General features: G+C 38.3%; 1 protein-coding gene across 2 annotated transcripts in view; it reads right to left on the bottom strand.

Moving 5' to 3' along the window:
• LOC113654133 (potassium voltage-gated channel subfamily H member 7) overlaps positions 1-7,505 on the bottom strand; it is a 64,155-nt gene extending 56,650 nt beyond the window's left edge. For both annotated transcript variants that reach the window (XM_027164086.2, XM_027164087.2), the window contains exons 1-2: positions 7,060-7,505; positions 4,359-4,589 (exon numbers count right to left, since the gene is read on the bottom strand). In XM_027164086.2, coding sequence (XP_027019887.1) covers positions 4,359-4,589; positions 7,060-7,135 — 307 coding nt within the window. In that variant the 5' untranslated portion in view covers positions 7,136-7,505. The remainder of the gene's footprint in view (positions 1-4,358; positions 4,590-7,059) is intronic.
• Positions 7,506-16,693: the final 9,188 nt, after the last annotated feature.

Raw genomic sequence — 16,693 nt, 5'->3', positions numbered from 1 at the left:
CCAGTCTGACTTCAGTCCTAAACATGCTTACCCACTGGCCAAACCAAATACACCATTGTTTTACAATAGCAGCAAAAGTAACCAAAGAAGCATTACTACATAAATAATTAATTCTTGTCCTTTCAGATGCAACCATCCAGTTCTCAGAAAACACACCTACTGTACTGAAGCCCCAGATCTTTATTCCCCCATAACTGCCTCAGAACTATTAACATGTGATGGAGAATTGAGACTGGTATGGTGGGTCTGGAGCTCCAGAGATAAGGGCTAATAAAACCCTGCACCTTTGCTCACTACATATCATTTGTCCATCATCAGTTTCCAGCAAGAGCACAGGTTACCAGCCCATTATCCTTTTAGTTCCCACATAAACACACACACACAAACACACACACACACAGACACACACCACTGGTGTTGTCTTCCACTTGTAGAAGGCATTATGTATTATTATACTACCTGTAATACAGCTCGCTTTACAAATGCCAAAGAGCTATGCAGCTCATCAACTAAGAGCCACGGTAATAAAATGCATGAATTAGTAATGAACACCATTGATGTCAAAATGATCACTAACAGCTGTGTGACAGATGCTTGAGGTGACTTCATCAAAGATCTCAACTGCTTCATGTGTATGTTGCACAACTTCCAGTGTTTTCGGTGGATCTACAGTAGTAGCAGAATGAAAGAGATTTATTTACTCTCCCCCATAGCATGCATGCTGTACTGTAGGTCCTTCTCAGTTCTCTCACTGTCAAAGAAATTGGTGTACCATACAAGATCAATGAGGCTATTATACCCAAGACAATCATCAATATCCCTTTCTCTCACTGTCTGTCCAATTTTGGGTCTGCATACTACTTGATCTCGTACTCTTTCCTTGTCTTTCCATCTCCTTTACACATTCAGTCATACTTTCTGCCTAACTGTCTCCCACCCACATCTATCTGGTCTTTCTGAAGCTGTAATTTATCAGTGACAATTGTAACATATTGCACCCTCTGGCAGTGTTTTTGATTAAAGAACCCTTAATTCAAAAACATTTCTAGAGACTCCTCTCTAAAAAAATGGCTGGTGAATCTCCCAGTCTGTACAAGTAGCTACTGAGATGAAAGACCTATTCTTCTTAAGTGACTATTTGTTTGACATTACAACAGCCCACATTTCATTTATGGTGGCAGATGATTGACAGTGACCCTGGTTGTTCACAGTCATGTACTGAAGCCTAAGCATGAGAGAACAGCAATGCAGTGTTGGCAGTGGGAATGTCTTATGAATGACAGCGTGTCACATCTGCATGTAGGTTTGTAGGACTGAGTTGATTCAGTGTGACTGCAGCAAGAATTGCAACAGCATCTGTCTTTCGCTCTCTCATCACACACAGGATAGGCAGGAGAGCACACAGAAAGACATCCAGCAAGCAAGAAAATTCTGAGGAAAAAGTCAAATTTTCTATGAAAAACATTTGTACAACACTAATTTGTGCAGTAAGGAAAAACTGAACAGCAGCAAAGCTCGGTAATGAAGGAAACATTCTATTTAAAGAAAAGAATCATTATTTTTGCACAAGTGCTAAGATTTTTCTCAGGCTCATGAGAAGCTGTGTCAAGGCCTGCAGGTGTAACGAGTCAATTAAGGCAGCTGAGGAGCTGACATCTCCATATGCTCTACAGCGCTGAGTTGTCACTGGAGCCAATTACACACAAACATCTTCCTTCCCCCAACCCATGCCCTGGGACAGCTAAACAAATGCTGCTTCTATCTCTCATCGCAGGGTCGTGACAGCTTGCTGGCATGAACAGCACACCAGGAGAGACTCAGGAAGAATGGGAGTGTTTCACAAGCCTGCCTTATCGTGCGAGTGTGCAAGGGCTTTATAGTAAGAGACAAGGAGCCTGCAGTGACCTATTGATTTAGTCTCAGTGATGAAGGAATTACAAAATCGATTTGCAGTAGGCTATTTGTATCCTCATTAAAATAGTGTTCTGAGACCCTGGGTGATTTCCAGCTCACAAAAAGAGAAACCGTAGAGATTTATATAAAGGTTTTTATATACCCTCCTACTAAAAGATTCTCTGCATGTGTTGCTAAAAACTAAATTCCTTTGCCTAACCATTAGTCATGGTGGGTTTTGAACACTGACAATGATGCGAGATTACACCATCATGAGGTATTATACACACACACACACACACAAACACACACACACACACACACACACACATGTTCACAGACTCATGTGCAATCTAAAGACACTCCTGGTATGTTTGTGTGGAAACCAAAGAACCTAGAGAAAATAGACAAAAGGAGAAACACAGACAGAAACCCAAGCTCAGGATTGGACCAGAGACCCTGTAGCTATGAGTCAGCAAAGATACTGTTCCTAACACAAGAGAATGTACTAGCAGTTTATTGACTGTTGTTAGGATACAAAAACTGAGTTCCCAAGCCTGAAGCATGAAATACAACAAAAGCACAATAACTAATGGTTTAATCATTCTAGCTGTAGCATCATTGCCAAAAATATAATACAAGATATACTCAGGAATGTCTGTCTTCATTGTGCTGTGTCAAGTTCAAAATTAGATTACTGAACCACCTTATTCATAATTCACATCTTTATGAATAGGCAGTACAAGCTATCCAGCAGTAATGCACTGCCAATTGATCTCCATTACTCAAATACAGTCAAGTTGTTGATGCCTTGTTAGCCAAATGTAACTCTCAGTTGCAGTCATGGCTTAGAAAGATTTTATAATAGCAGTAATAATGCTATAACAAAGCACAATCAGCTTTCTTTGCACTTACGTCCCTGTACACTAGGTGCTGTTAAATTACAGTGTTCAACTGAGAGCTGCTCCACCTGCCATAGCCAGTGATTATACCTCCACTATTGTACAATGTCTGTTTTATTCCTCAGCCATATATTATTGTTAAGTGTTCTCTTTCTCACCATTTCAATAAAATGTTTCCTCAGCTCCGAGCCTCAGAGTAACCTTCCCAAGAATCTGATTAAAGAACTATTAAAGACACTAGCTATATCTCAAGAGTGTATGTTTTCAATGTCCTCAAGCCCATGCTATTAGAACATTGAGACCACTAAAGGGTTTTTTGTACCCTATATAGATTTAAAAATATTTACTTATGGGAAAAAGTCAAAGTGCAACCTTAGAATCCTTAGATTAAAATCCTTAGTGTCATAATTATCCAATAAAACTTTGAAAAACTATTTTTTTCTCAGCCTCAAACACAAATCATCTGACACAATTTGTACACTTTTCTGACAAGAAGTTCTAGTACAGTATCTTGATGGCTGGCTCTTCATAATTCTATATACAAATTCAGGTACCTTTTTCCAACTGGGGAAACAAACTATTGAACAAAAATGACAAAATGAGCTTTAGCTTATTTTCTGTTTAGCTTACTAGATTGTTATGCCAAAGTTTGATATAGTGGCAAGAACACTAAAAAAATCTGATGTCTTTACTGGCTCATTGTAGGAAAAGGAAGATATTCTGTAACTGGTCATCAATCAAAATGAGTCTTCTATAAAATGAGCCATATTTCGTAAGGAAAGCTTGTGAGACTGATACAAATCTGATTCAGTTCGAACAAGCTTACATTATAAGCAGCCACTCTGTGCTACTATGATCATCACCAAGACCCTACAGACCACTTGAAATACAATACGTGATGTCTAATCAATATTTCAGTACTTTGTTAACAGGAGCAATATAGTATTGCATGTGTGCTAATGCCACAGACACCTATTGTGCAAAGGGGAGGCTTGCTGATCACAGAACCCTGAAAACTGATACGAGTGTGTGTTTTGTTATATATGTGTTCAGAAGGATAGATGAGTCTGGGGATGAAACTGTCTGAGTAGCATTAGAACGGACACTGTTTCCATTAGAGCTGGAGTTATACTCACCTCAGTGCACAAATCATTAAGAAAACAGTCTCCTGACAAAATGAGGCATTATGAGATGAAATCAGAGGAGCAGATAGTGAGAGAGAGCAAGAGAGTGAGTGAGTGAGTGAGAGAGAGAGAGAGAGAGAGAGAGAGAGAGAGAGAGAGAGAGAGAGAGAGAGAGAGAGAGAGAGAGAGAGAGAGAGAGAGAGAAAGAAGAGATGATATAAAAAGGGTTAGGCTCTCTCCTGGGCTCTCACTTTTTCATGCAAAGTGCTTGGTAATGATACCACATTACCACTGAAAGAGCTCTTAGTTGTGAGACATTCCTTTCTCTCTTATCTGCTCTTCCTTTCAGAAGCCATAGCACCGAGTCATATTCATCCATGCCATGCAAGGCAAGAGCAAGAGAAGATTCTCAGAATGAAATACAATTGGTGAGACTCACCATCTTTGCGGTGGTAAGTGATCTCCACCTTGCGTTCTTCAGAGCCCAGCAGAGCCTGGCCCACCTGGGCAATAGAGTGCCGATTGGTTCTCTCCCCATGCAGGAAATCACACATGCAGGGCTTCTGCATAACATCTGGCCGGGAGAAACCAGTCATCTCACAGAAGCCGTCGTTACAGTAGATGATGGCGCAGTTCTGGACACGAGCATTTGCTATGATAAAATTCTTATCTGCAGAAGACAAAAAAGCAAAGGTCACTTTGCTTCAAATAAATTTAACAGTTTCAATTCAATAAATTTAAATCCATATGAGCAAACATCAAATTTTATGTGTAAACACATGCATACATACATACTGTTCATATAATGTACAGTATATATTCTCTGAATTGTGTCACATGGTTTTAAAAGACATTTCCATGTGTAACACACTTCAGAGAATATATACTTTATATGTACAGTATGTATGTATGCATGTGTTTACACATAACATTGTATGTTTGTCATAAAGAAGCAATGAGTTGCAGTTGTCCGTCTTGAAATTAAACAGGGGATTAAACAAGCACCTGAGTACCCAATGTGTATAAAACAGTGGATGAATCTATCCTTTACTGATATTGTAAAAGATACAGCAACATGCGCATTTCTGATTAGCAATGTGGGAGTAAAAGTACAATTGGTTGTCCATGTTTACCCCCAGATTGCATGCACTGAGTAAAGTGCACTTTTAAGGTGTCTAAAAGCAACTGAAAGACACATCTGAATCAATGCTTTCTCTATTAAAAACCATTACCATGTCTACTGTCATGAATGTTTGGGCCATAATCAATACAAGACATCTTATATCAATCTTTTCAGATTTTATTTACCTCTTAACGCCAGCAATGATTCTGACTCAGAAGAGCTGTTTCTGCATGTCTCCCATGAACGAAACTTTAAACCATGGACATTCTTTATTGTTTAATTTATTGTTAATTAATAACAATAATAACAATTATTTTTTAATTCAACAATTTCAACTCAATGAATTGAAATCATTATAAGCAAACATACAATTTTAGATTACACATGAAATTTGTTATCTAAAATTTAATGTTTGCTTATAATGATTTCAATTCATTGAATTGAAATTGTTGCATTAATATCAATCAGCAAGATTGGGCTTTATTTTACTTTTGACAAAATTAAAAAGGAATATGTTCCTCCTGTTCTATTTTTTATTTAAAAAGAAATTGCATATTAAATTGCTTTTAGGGTATTCTAAGTATTAAGTATTCTAAGAAAATCAGAAAACCTGTTAAGGATGACAAAACACTAATCACATGATACTATGCTAAGATTGTAAAAACCTTGCAGTTAGTCAATGAATATAGAACTTAGCATACCAGAGTGCATTTTGTTTATAATCGGCCATTTTGGCTGAGTTAGGCGGAGCTGCTTTGAAACTCAAAATTCAAACAAATTTAGCCCATCCCATCAGTGCTGCCTCTAAAGCTACACCTCCAAAAACATATGCATGTGCTGGTTAGAGCACCTAAAGGTTACTACGAATGGGAAAGCTTTGTACAATGAACTGGTGGGATGGGAATTATACAGTATATGGTATTTTTGGAATCCTTTTGGAAATCCCGTGCACTGGGAGGAAACAAATGGGTTTTTGGAGTAAAGTTAGTGTCAATAATCATTTGTATTGGTGAAACACTTTATACAGATTTATTTCTACAACAGTACAAGAGATCTGGCATTTCTGTCACTTTCTTCAAGATATTAAAGCCAGCTTAGCTCACAGTTTCCCTTTATCACCTCCTTTCTTTTGCTGCTTATAAAGCCTAGAAGAGGGTTTGCTGGATTTCAGTACATTTCAGGACCTTGGTCAGATACATTACCAATCATGCTTCTCTTATTGTCTCAGAGTCCTAGAGTTTCCAGTCACTCATTGACAAACAGAAGTCAGCTTTCAAAGCCTGTACCGTTTATTTTGCAATACACATGTCCGATATATTGCAATGAAATTCATACAAACTTGTTTAAGCAACTGAGGTTTGTCGAAAATTAAGCCTATTTGCTTTGGACATCTCCTTTCCAAACCGTACAACGTCTGCGTTTCAGTTCCAGGACCTTGCCAACCATAAACACAGACAGGACAGAAAATTCACTATACAAATATACTACACTACACTACACTATACTATACTGTACAGTATAGTATAGTGTAGTGTAGTATATTTGTACAGTGAAATTCACAAAAAAAATCTTTTATGTGCACGTGTATTCTTTATCCTTTTGATTAATAGCACACAAAACCATGAAGCGCTCATCCCAAGCTATCTTCACCAAAGTTACTTACATTATTTACTGGGTAATATAGAAAAGAATAAAAATAATAGATAAGGACTAAAAAAAAGCATGTTTTCGACTGGTTCTGTGTCAGTGTAAGGGTTATGTGTGTCCTGCTTTAACACAAGCTACACAAATTTATTAGAAATGCACAAGCGCGCAAGCAGTGTGGCACATGTCATGCTGTAGTACAGTACCACACCTTTTACACCTTATACCCGGATACTTGAAAAAACAAAAACAAACAAAAAAGAAACGGCAAATTACAATCATATTTAATCAACTCATGCACTTTTCCCGACAGAAGGTTGGGATGTTCCTGTGAAATTTCACTGAACACTCTGTTCAACAATTTAATACTCACTTTGTCCTTCGAATTTTCGTATTATTAATCCCAGAAATGTGTTTTGCGGTGCCACATGACCTCGTCGTACAGGCATGATTAGAAAAACAAGTCCAAATGCGCGTTTGGTCCTAAAAATGAAAAGTTAAAGCCGTTGTCAGATCGCGCTCATTTGGATACACATATCATGCTAGCCTTCCGCTTCCACTTTCATTAAACACGATTGTAGAGAGCTGTGCAGTGCTTCCTGGGCTTGAACTTCTTGCGGATACAAAGAAAGCTCGGCTTGGATCCCGTTCGAGCAGCATCGCTTTGTACAGGTGACTCCTTCCCTCCGCGCTGAGAGCGACCGCATGAGTGAAGCTTCCGTACCTCTATAGAGGCTTCAGAAATAACGCGCGACACTGAGGAGGATGAGATGAGGGAGGAAACAGCTTCACAGTGCAATCTCCTCCTTTACACACACACGTGAGCGAGCGCGCGCGCGCGCACGCACACACACACACACACACACACACACACACACACACACACACACACACACACACACACACACACACACACACACACACACGCACGGCGAGAGGAAGAGGAGGGTCAGTGTAGTGTCTCATAACACTGCACCGTGGCCGCTGTTAGAAGGCATATATACCTTATATTGTATACCTCATTCCTGCTCTTAGTAATCAACTCATAGTTATATCGTAATACTTAAAACGCACTGACCTCTAGCGAATATGTAACTAGATCTAAGTACACATCAGATTGTCAAACTAAAAAGTGCATGTACAGTATTCCGTCACCTAGAACACAGTGACGTCAGAACACACTCTATGATAAATATAGTAGCCTACTGAATTGTACTTGTCACTTAGGTTGGAGGTACAGTATCTTTTGTATCTTTAATATTCACCCTTTACCAGAATGCTTATTAACATTGGTACAGTGTTTATATAAAATGTGTAAATTAAGGTATGTAAATTAAAGCATAAATAGTTTTTAAAAGAGTGTGTCTTTTGCACTACATCTACACTGTTAGGGTAAGGTGTGTACTAGTGGTACTAAAAGTGTAGCAATGAGCAGCAAAGAAAAGTGCCTTTTTTACCAGAGAGTGAAAAATAGTTGACAATAGGAGCCTCATTATCATCTGTGAGATGTACACAGAAAGCAATTGTTGCCTGTATTTTTTGCTGACAGTTTTTAAATCTGACCTTTCTCTTTGTCTCTCCTGGGTTTATGTCGTTGTGCCATACAGACTGTGGGGGTAGATGCAGGGCTATTTAAAATGGTCTGATACGATGAGCACAGTGCACCAGTGCATGTGTCATGATCTCCTGAAAAATTATACTGATGACCGTGACGTAGACTCTCAGAAGAATTTTTTTACCTTCCATTGTCGCTGAACTGGTACCATCAAGAAATCTTATTTTGTTACTAACATGTTTCTTTTACATTGGAATGCACATGATGTACCTTAAATTAACATAATTTTGAAAGGTTTCCAGGTAAAATATTTTGAATGGTACAATAAAAAGCACATCTTTGTTGATGGCACTACATACTGTATGTGACAAGGAAAAGAGAGATAGAGAAAGTCCTATGGTAGAAAAGAACAGTTTGTTCCTCCAGGGAGCCTTTTTAGGCAGAATCCCTCTGTAATATGCTTCTTTTCAGAGAGAGACGTAAGAAAATCATCTTTAGGAAGACCTAAACCCTGGAAGACCCTTAAGGATCAGAGTGTATGTGCTGCTAATATATGCTGATGGAACACTTAAAAATATACGTATCAAATTCTGCTTTGCCGTGTTACCCAAGTGATACTATCATGGGAACACCTTTGGTAATCTTTATGTAACCTTCTTAAGTAAAGGTTACATGCTAAGGATACAAAAGATGTGTTTTTGTGTCATTCGCAATTACTGTATATTTTACCTTGAAACTTCTAAAATGTATATAATGTGAAATTGGACCTTTATTCTATAAGGTAATTAAAGGTACATCATGCACTTTCCTATGTGAATGACATCTATAAAGGTTCTATCAAATGCACCTTCATCTAAAAGGTCAAATTTCACATTATATACATTTTAGAAGTTTCAAGGTAAAATATACAGTAATTGCGAATGACACAAAAACACATCTTTTGTATCCTTAGCATGTAACCTTTACTTAAGAAGGTGCATTTGATATAGCTTTAAATTATATCCATTTTTTTATTTAAATTTTTCATTTAGTTTATTTACTTTATGAGCAAAGCTTTAAAAGGTGATTAATGTCCACTTATGTACTTTATATTACATGAAATGTAAAATATGCATGTTAAAAGTTGCAAAAGATATCCTCTTGATGGACAAATAAAGTTCTTCAATTTCTGTGCAGCTAAATGCACACTTTCAATATTAAAATCCATGTACTGCTAAACAATACATACCATTCTATTGTCATCTGTTATCTTGTAGTTAGGAACTTTGTACAAATTAGATAAATCACATGAAGGAATCCACGACTTTGCCTTGTTTCAGGGAACTCCATTTCCGTAAACAAGGGACAAAAGACTGCCTTTTGGTCACTAAATTTTGGCAGCCTTCCCCCTGACATACAGGAGCAGGTCACTGCTTCAACTGCACGTAGGCTCATTTGGCACTGGGAAAAACAGGGCTGTGAATTTGGTTTGCTACAGAGTCCTCATGCTTAACAAGCAGCCCTGGAGGGAGTGATGACCGATTTGCCTCTGGTCTGGGATTTTGTTTCGGATTTCAGATAAGTTTACAGCAGGAAAATCAGGGCTTAAAGCTTGAAGCATGCCCTGTGATCTGTCCATGGTACTGATGCATTTGAACATTTGTGCAGAGATATTTTTAATCATTTAAACTAGCCTTTTTATATTTTCTGTGTGATATTTACCTTTTTAATACACTTTCGGCTTACGTGAACCTAGGCCTACATATTCTGTACCTTTAATGCCTGAGTCAACCCGGTGCCTGTTCAGTGAAAGGGTTCCACCCCACACCCGTAACATGTCTCACTAATCTCCCTTGCTGCTGCGCTTATAAATGCAAATGTGTGCAGAATGGAAAGTCTGTCTGCCTGTAACATCTGTCCCAGTATTTCAAAGGGACTCAACATCCATCTGCTCCATTCAGAGAAAAAGGAGACTGAGGATGTAAAGCAGGAAGATGCAAGCAGCAGCAATCTTTCTGTAGAATGAGCCTTCTCCTCCGCTCTTTTTGTAAGCTGCCAAATTGTGTTTTAATGTTTTTATTTGCATATTACTAAACTAATTACAAAGTGATAAAATATTAAACAATAGTATTGCTCACTATATCAAAATTTTATTTGTAAACAAGATGTTCTCTATCATAATAAAATAAGACTTTTAAGGTCATAAAATATACTTTTGGCAAAACATTGTTGCTATCCTTGCTGCTTTTCACAGCTTACTGCAGCTTGCATAAGATCAAGGGAATAACTTGTAAATGAACGTAAAATTTATTGCACACAGAGCTGAAACCAGTTTTTCAGAGGGTGTAAGAAAAGTGAAAAAAAAAATGCAAAAATGATGACTCTTTAAAGGACAAGAGTCAAGGACTCCAAGCACTAGGTTACAGGACAAAGTGACATTGGTTTCTACATTTATGCACAAAAAGGTTAGAACAGTAGTGAAACCCTTTTCCAGTGTCATAAAAACACAGGTTTTAGTCCATATACAGTAGACACAGAAGGTTCTTTACTGCATTCTGCTTTGTACCCATGTGCATTGATAATAAATTTGAATTCAATCTATTATATGTACCTCAGTGTTATTTTATTGTATTGCATTTGTATGTTCGTTTGTGACAGTTTTATGCTAATGTTTGTGTCTATTTGTGATGTATGCTATAGCGTGTCACCAGTCACATCAGCAAAAATTCTGCTACATTAAATCTACAGATGTTTACAGAAGTGGGATGTGGGAAGAGTATTTGATCAAGAGGATTATATTTTGGAGTAAGAAGCTGGGTAAGTGTCAGTTAGTCACATAGGTGTTGGTTAGTCTGAGGCTCTCACACATGGTCTCCTCTAAGAGGGGAATTGCTGGAAGAGATAAAGCCCTTTGAGTGTTCTGATTCTCCCCACTTTTTTCCTTTTACTAAATGAATAGAGCTCTGTGAGTGGTCGTAGCTGACAGGCAATGAATTTCTCTGCAGATTTCACTATACACTGTACTTGTAGCTTGGAGTGAGCAGATACAGAGCTGTACTAGACATTTCAATGCTCTGTTCTTGAGTATTGTACTGTATTTGTTGTATGATGCTGGATATTTGAGTGCTTCCTGTAACTACTGACAATAGAGAACCCCATGTAGAAGAGGGCATTAATGTTTACAGCTATATAATAGAAGAATTCCCAGAAGCCTTTATCTTTATCAAATATGGAAATAGAAATGAGATTCACTTCCTTTGAAGCGCAACACAGTTTTATTTCTCTCTTCTGTCACTCTAATGTCAGTCATATTAATGCATGAAAGATGGAAGATTTTTGAAAGCTGTAATTTTCTCCTGACATGAGAAGAGACTTCACAGAGAAAATGAAATGCTGCCGTCAGTCTCTTTCAGCTCCAGTGAACAGGGAGTGAGTAAAAGGAAAACATAGGGAAATACAGGTAAGATTGTTTATATACTCCCATTTGGGATGTCTGGGTGTGTGTGCATTTGAGTGTGTGTGTGTGTGTGTGTGTGTGTGTGTGTGTGTGTGTGTGTGTGTGTGAGAGAGAGAGAGAGAGAGAGAGAGAGAGAGAGAGAGAGAGAGGGAGGGAGAGAGAGAGAGGGAGGGAGAGAGAGAGAGAGAAAGAGAGAGAGAGAGAGAGAGAGAGTGAGTGAGTGAGTGAGTGAGTGAGTGAGTGATTGCGTGAGTGTTTTTGCAGTGACCGTTTAATGCAGACCGCTCGGTATGACTCTCACGCAGTGCAATGTTTGCTTCGGGCTTTACAGATTTGTCTGTTTTCTTATTAAATCACACTCGGGCCACTCCTGCAGTTGACCACACATGGACACACAAAACTCACACAGACATGCAGAATGTTTTAGTGCCGACTATAGTTTCTCTATGCACAGTATAGACAGCATGTAAATTGTAGTATGCCATTAATGCTAAACTACACTAAAGTGAAATACTCAAAATAATAAAATTTAGGTGTTGTAACAAGATCAAGATTTTCAGAGGATGTAGGGAAGGGTGATGATATTGGATTTATATGTTATTTTAGTGGAGTTTTGCATATGTAAACTAATCATGCAAGGTCAAAGGGCAGAATTACCATGTCATCTGCTCTGTACTCTCTGCTCATAGAACACTATAGTTTTATTCATACAGCAGGGACATATTTTTAATTAATTACACACATTTCAGCCAATTGCAAATTAAAAGCGACAGAGTACATGTGACCAGATTACTTGTTTGTCTTTCTGTAGTTACGTAAATCAGTTCTGTATCTGGTTACATATCAAGAATAGTCGAGAATACAGTATAACACAGTCATGTGTACAGATAGCTATTTACAGTAGCTATTTACCAACATGGAGATTTTGCTAGGGATTATGTCTTAAATAATAGAAATGTCTAGTCTTCTGCATTAAAAAGAAAAACATTAGTTCATTCTCAACAGTTCTTCCTGCACTGCTTAATTTTCAGATATTTCTTTCTTTACCTGCATTAATGCTGTTTTTACAAGCTACGAACTAAATGATAAATAAAAAAATCCACATGGTGTCTGATATGATTTGTCAAATGCAGTTGAAATCACAAACAAATGAAGCTTGAACCCAACCATTCTGTAGGATTTCACTTACCCTGTCAAAGTGGTTATGGCAACAAATCAGTTTTGAGCTGCTGATCTAAACAACAAATCTAATTTGATATAGTATATAATATTTCACGTACATCAACACTTCAACATTAATTTCTTACAGAAATGGTCACAGATAAGTGTAGGTCCACAAGGCTGGATTCAATGTAATCAAAAGGAAGAAGAAGGACCATCAAAGAATAACGAGCAAATGTACTCCTGACTCTCAAATGGGGGGAGGAATGTAACCATCTGTTCTGCATCGGTCTGCTAGGGCCTGTCTATTGCCATGTTGTCACTGGTCTATTCAGAACAGTACAGCCACAGATCACACTACCTACAGTATGTTTAATGGTTGCATTTAATGGATGCATGATCATGAGCTGTACACATACTGTATGGGAGAGTTTTTTCAACCAACCACTATATTCACTGTCCTCAATCCAGTTTAGTCACCTACCAATCAGGTGAATCAGGTGAAGGCAAACACATGCTTTCCTTAGACACATGAAGCCAGCCAATGGCATCAGTACTCACTCTGTATCAGAGGGCAGCACAACATACTCAGAGAAGTGCTACAGTATCTAGAATGGAATAGAAGCCTTCGTTTTTGTCACATATACATTAAAGCACAGTGAAATTCTTTATTTACATATCCCAATTTTGGAGGTAGAGGTCAGAGTGTATGGTCAGCCACGATACAGCACCATTCAAGCAGAGAGGGTTAAGGGCCTTGCTAAAAGGCCCAACAGCTTGGCAGTGCTCTGACTTGAACCCAATCCACCAATCAACAACCCAGAGCCTTAACCACTTGATACACCACTGCCCTATCTGCACCTAGGACCAAAGTTGACTAGAGTTTTTGTGATCAACGGCTATATACTGCATGGTTGTAGACTCATTAGGATTCAAAGTCATCTCACAACGCATTTCTATTGCACCCCTTCGGGAGACCTGTGGAGTGTGAAATCCGGAATGATTGCCTTGTGTTTTGCAAAACTGTTACTTGGTGGTTAGTCTTTATGTATGTATGCATGGATTATCTGCAATTTTTCCTTCACACTATTTGGTGCTGAGGTGTGTGTTGTGTTTGTTTTTATTTTTCCAAAGAAATGTAATGCTTTTCTCTGACTTAATAGTTTCGAGGATGGGGCACATTATGCATATTTGTGTTTGCAGTTTTGGGAAACGTGTGTAGTAGTTTGAGAAAATGTAAGAATGCCTGTGAAGGCATGCTTCCAGTTACAGTGGTAACCCAATTGTTCTTTCATTTGGTGGAGAAGACGTGCATAAGAGGCAGCAGAGAGGCATTATGGATGTGGAGTGGAGCAGATTCTGCTGTGCAGAGACACTCCGACCGAGAGAGAGCTCTAAAGTGCTATAAAGTGATCTCTCCGCTATAGACACTTCCACCTCCTCATTTATTACATCCATGAGGATAATTTTCACAAACCCATCCTCTCGGCTAATAACACTAACCACAGGGAGACAGACAGAAACAGACCACTCACCAGAGAGAGAGAGAGAGAGAGAGAGAGAGAGAGAGAGAGAGAGAGAGAGAGAGAGAGAGAGAGAGAGAGAGAGAGAGAGAGAGAGAGAGAGAGAGAGAGAGAATCAATCATTTTATATAGATAAATTTGAATCACATAATCTTTTCAACATCATTTAGTCATTTTTAAAATTTGTATTTAGGTTTAGTCTGCATTGGTGTGCCCAATTATTCACAGATGATTAAGTTGATCTATAAAATGCCATTGTAAGCCTCCAGCAGAACTTGTCACACATTGTCACACAAGTGCTCACTCTGTGTTGTGTAGTAGTAACAGGGTGTGTTTTACCGGGAAAATGACGCCACTGTATACAGCTTGTATTGCTGGATGTGCAAATGAAATTTCCCTAACAAAGTAGCCTCCCTCAACCATTGACTTTCTTTTACTCGCCTATTCATTTCTGCTCTCTCACTCCCTCTTTCACACATACACGCACACACACAGTGGCGTTTGATTTAACGCAAAACTTCCATTTGGGATGGAAATAACAGCAGTGATATCCAACAGACTTTCTGTACAGTGGGTTACCTACTCCCATTGATCAAGATTTGCATCTCGGTTACTTTGCATTTCTTGTTCTTTATGCTTATTTTTTTTAAGAAATCTAAAATCTCTGCAGCTTTGTTGTTGCATATATGTAATATGGCATCGTGATTCATGTGGAGTGACTTGGGTAAAGAAATTCAGATATAGACATTAAGGGTGGTTTATAAAGGAAATACAGTATACTTCTGCCCTTTGCTTTCTCTTGGCTATTTTGAAGATGCAGTATTCCGGCATGACTGCCTGCTGCTTCCTATTTACTTCTTCCTTAATCTGGGTAAATGTGGAGCAATTTTTCTCAGCAGGAGAGAGAAATGTCTAATCCAACTAGATTGGCCAGCACAACACAACCATCCAGAGCTCTGCTGTATAGTGTACCTCTCCCCCTCTGCCTGTTTTACGAACACTGCTTATTTATCATTTACTCCCTAAACTTTTTTTTTTTTTACATTTTATCCAATTCTTATTCAATTTTAAGTCTTTCCGCCTCCCTTTGGTCTCGTTTTAAGTTCCATCCCCCTATTTGTAATTAAATTTTCTCTCTCAATTTTGTCCGCTCCATTAGTATCAGGCACTGTCTAGCAGCACACCATGGCAGAAGCTTTTCTTCTCATATATATATATCCCTCTTTATCCATCTCCATGCAAATGCAAGCCATTCAATTCATGTTTGAAATGAACTTATTTAATAAATTATTAAATGGCTCTAACTTGTGTAATAGTTGTCTACATATAGTGTGCATCCATCAGTGTTTCCCCTGGAGGCTAAAGTATTCAAACAAATACCAAATGCTTAAAAAAACTGGTATAATTAATTCTCAGCAACATCTACACATTTCTGTAGATACAGTCAGGCACTGGGTAACAACCAGCAACACAAACCACTTTGGCATAATTGCTGATGTTCATATAAAATATAATGATCCTCTCTGCACACATTTTTCCACTCATTTGGAGAAGGATTATATTTGGCACTACTAGATTCAAGTGGTTCTATCTATAGGGACATGAGTGAGGCTCCTGTGGGAAAAGGGCACAGTGCAGTCTTGCTGACACACTGATACTGCCCATCTACCTTGTCACCCACTTTTGGTGGTGGTGTGTGCTGGTGAAGGCACTCACTCGATGACTGTTCTCAGTACTGACATTGCTTCAGAGCTGCCACCTAATACATTGTCCTACAGAGTGAAAACATATGTACACACTTCACATAACAACTGATAAACTGTTCAAATTCAACAAGATTACAACAACAGCTAAACCCTGGTCCAATTTAGCCTGAATATTATGGAACAAGGTTTACTTGAAAGGTATACCATAAACATAAGGTTCATACATTTACTTTTTACCTAGTTTTAGTTTACTGTGCATGAGTTACTGTGCAGTTTATTTCCTCTAATATATTTGTTGCAATAATAACTGAAATTTAATATAATCGCAATATAATAACCCGTGCGACATTTGCCACAAATATATTCGTCTCTGGATTATGAAGACATAAGATTTCCTTGGTGCAGAACAGTGATTGGAGTCTAAATGAGATTATATGGAGGATTATGACTATATGGCTGCCAGCTCTGTCTGTAGATAGATGAGAATATGGCCAGCTTTCATGGCTTCATTGATTAAGCATGCGAATAAGGCAGTGAGGATGAAATACTGTATATGGCATTGAAGCCCCTCCCATGCACTGACCCACAGAGCTCTTCGGATTAATGAGGGTCTATATATACCTCTG

This window comes from Tachysurus fulvidraco, chromosome 6 (assembly GCF_022655615.1).
Source record: "Tachysurus fulvidraco isolate hzauxx_2018 chromosome 6, HZAU_PFXX_2.0, whole genome shotgun sequence".
NCBI lineage: Eukaryota > Metazoa > Chordata > Actinopteri > Siluriformes > Bagridae > Tachysurus > Tachysurus fulvidraco.
Note: the sequence above shows the minus strand (reverse complement) of the source record. Positions and strands in the feature narration are given on the sequence as shown.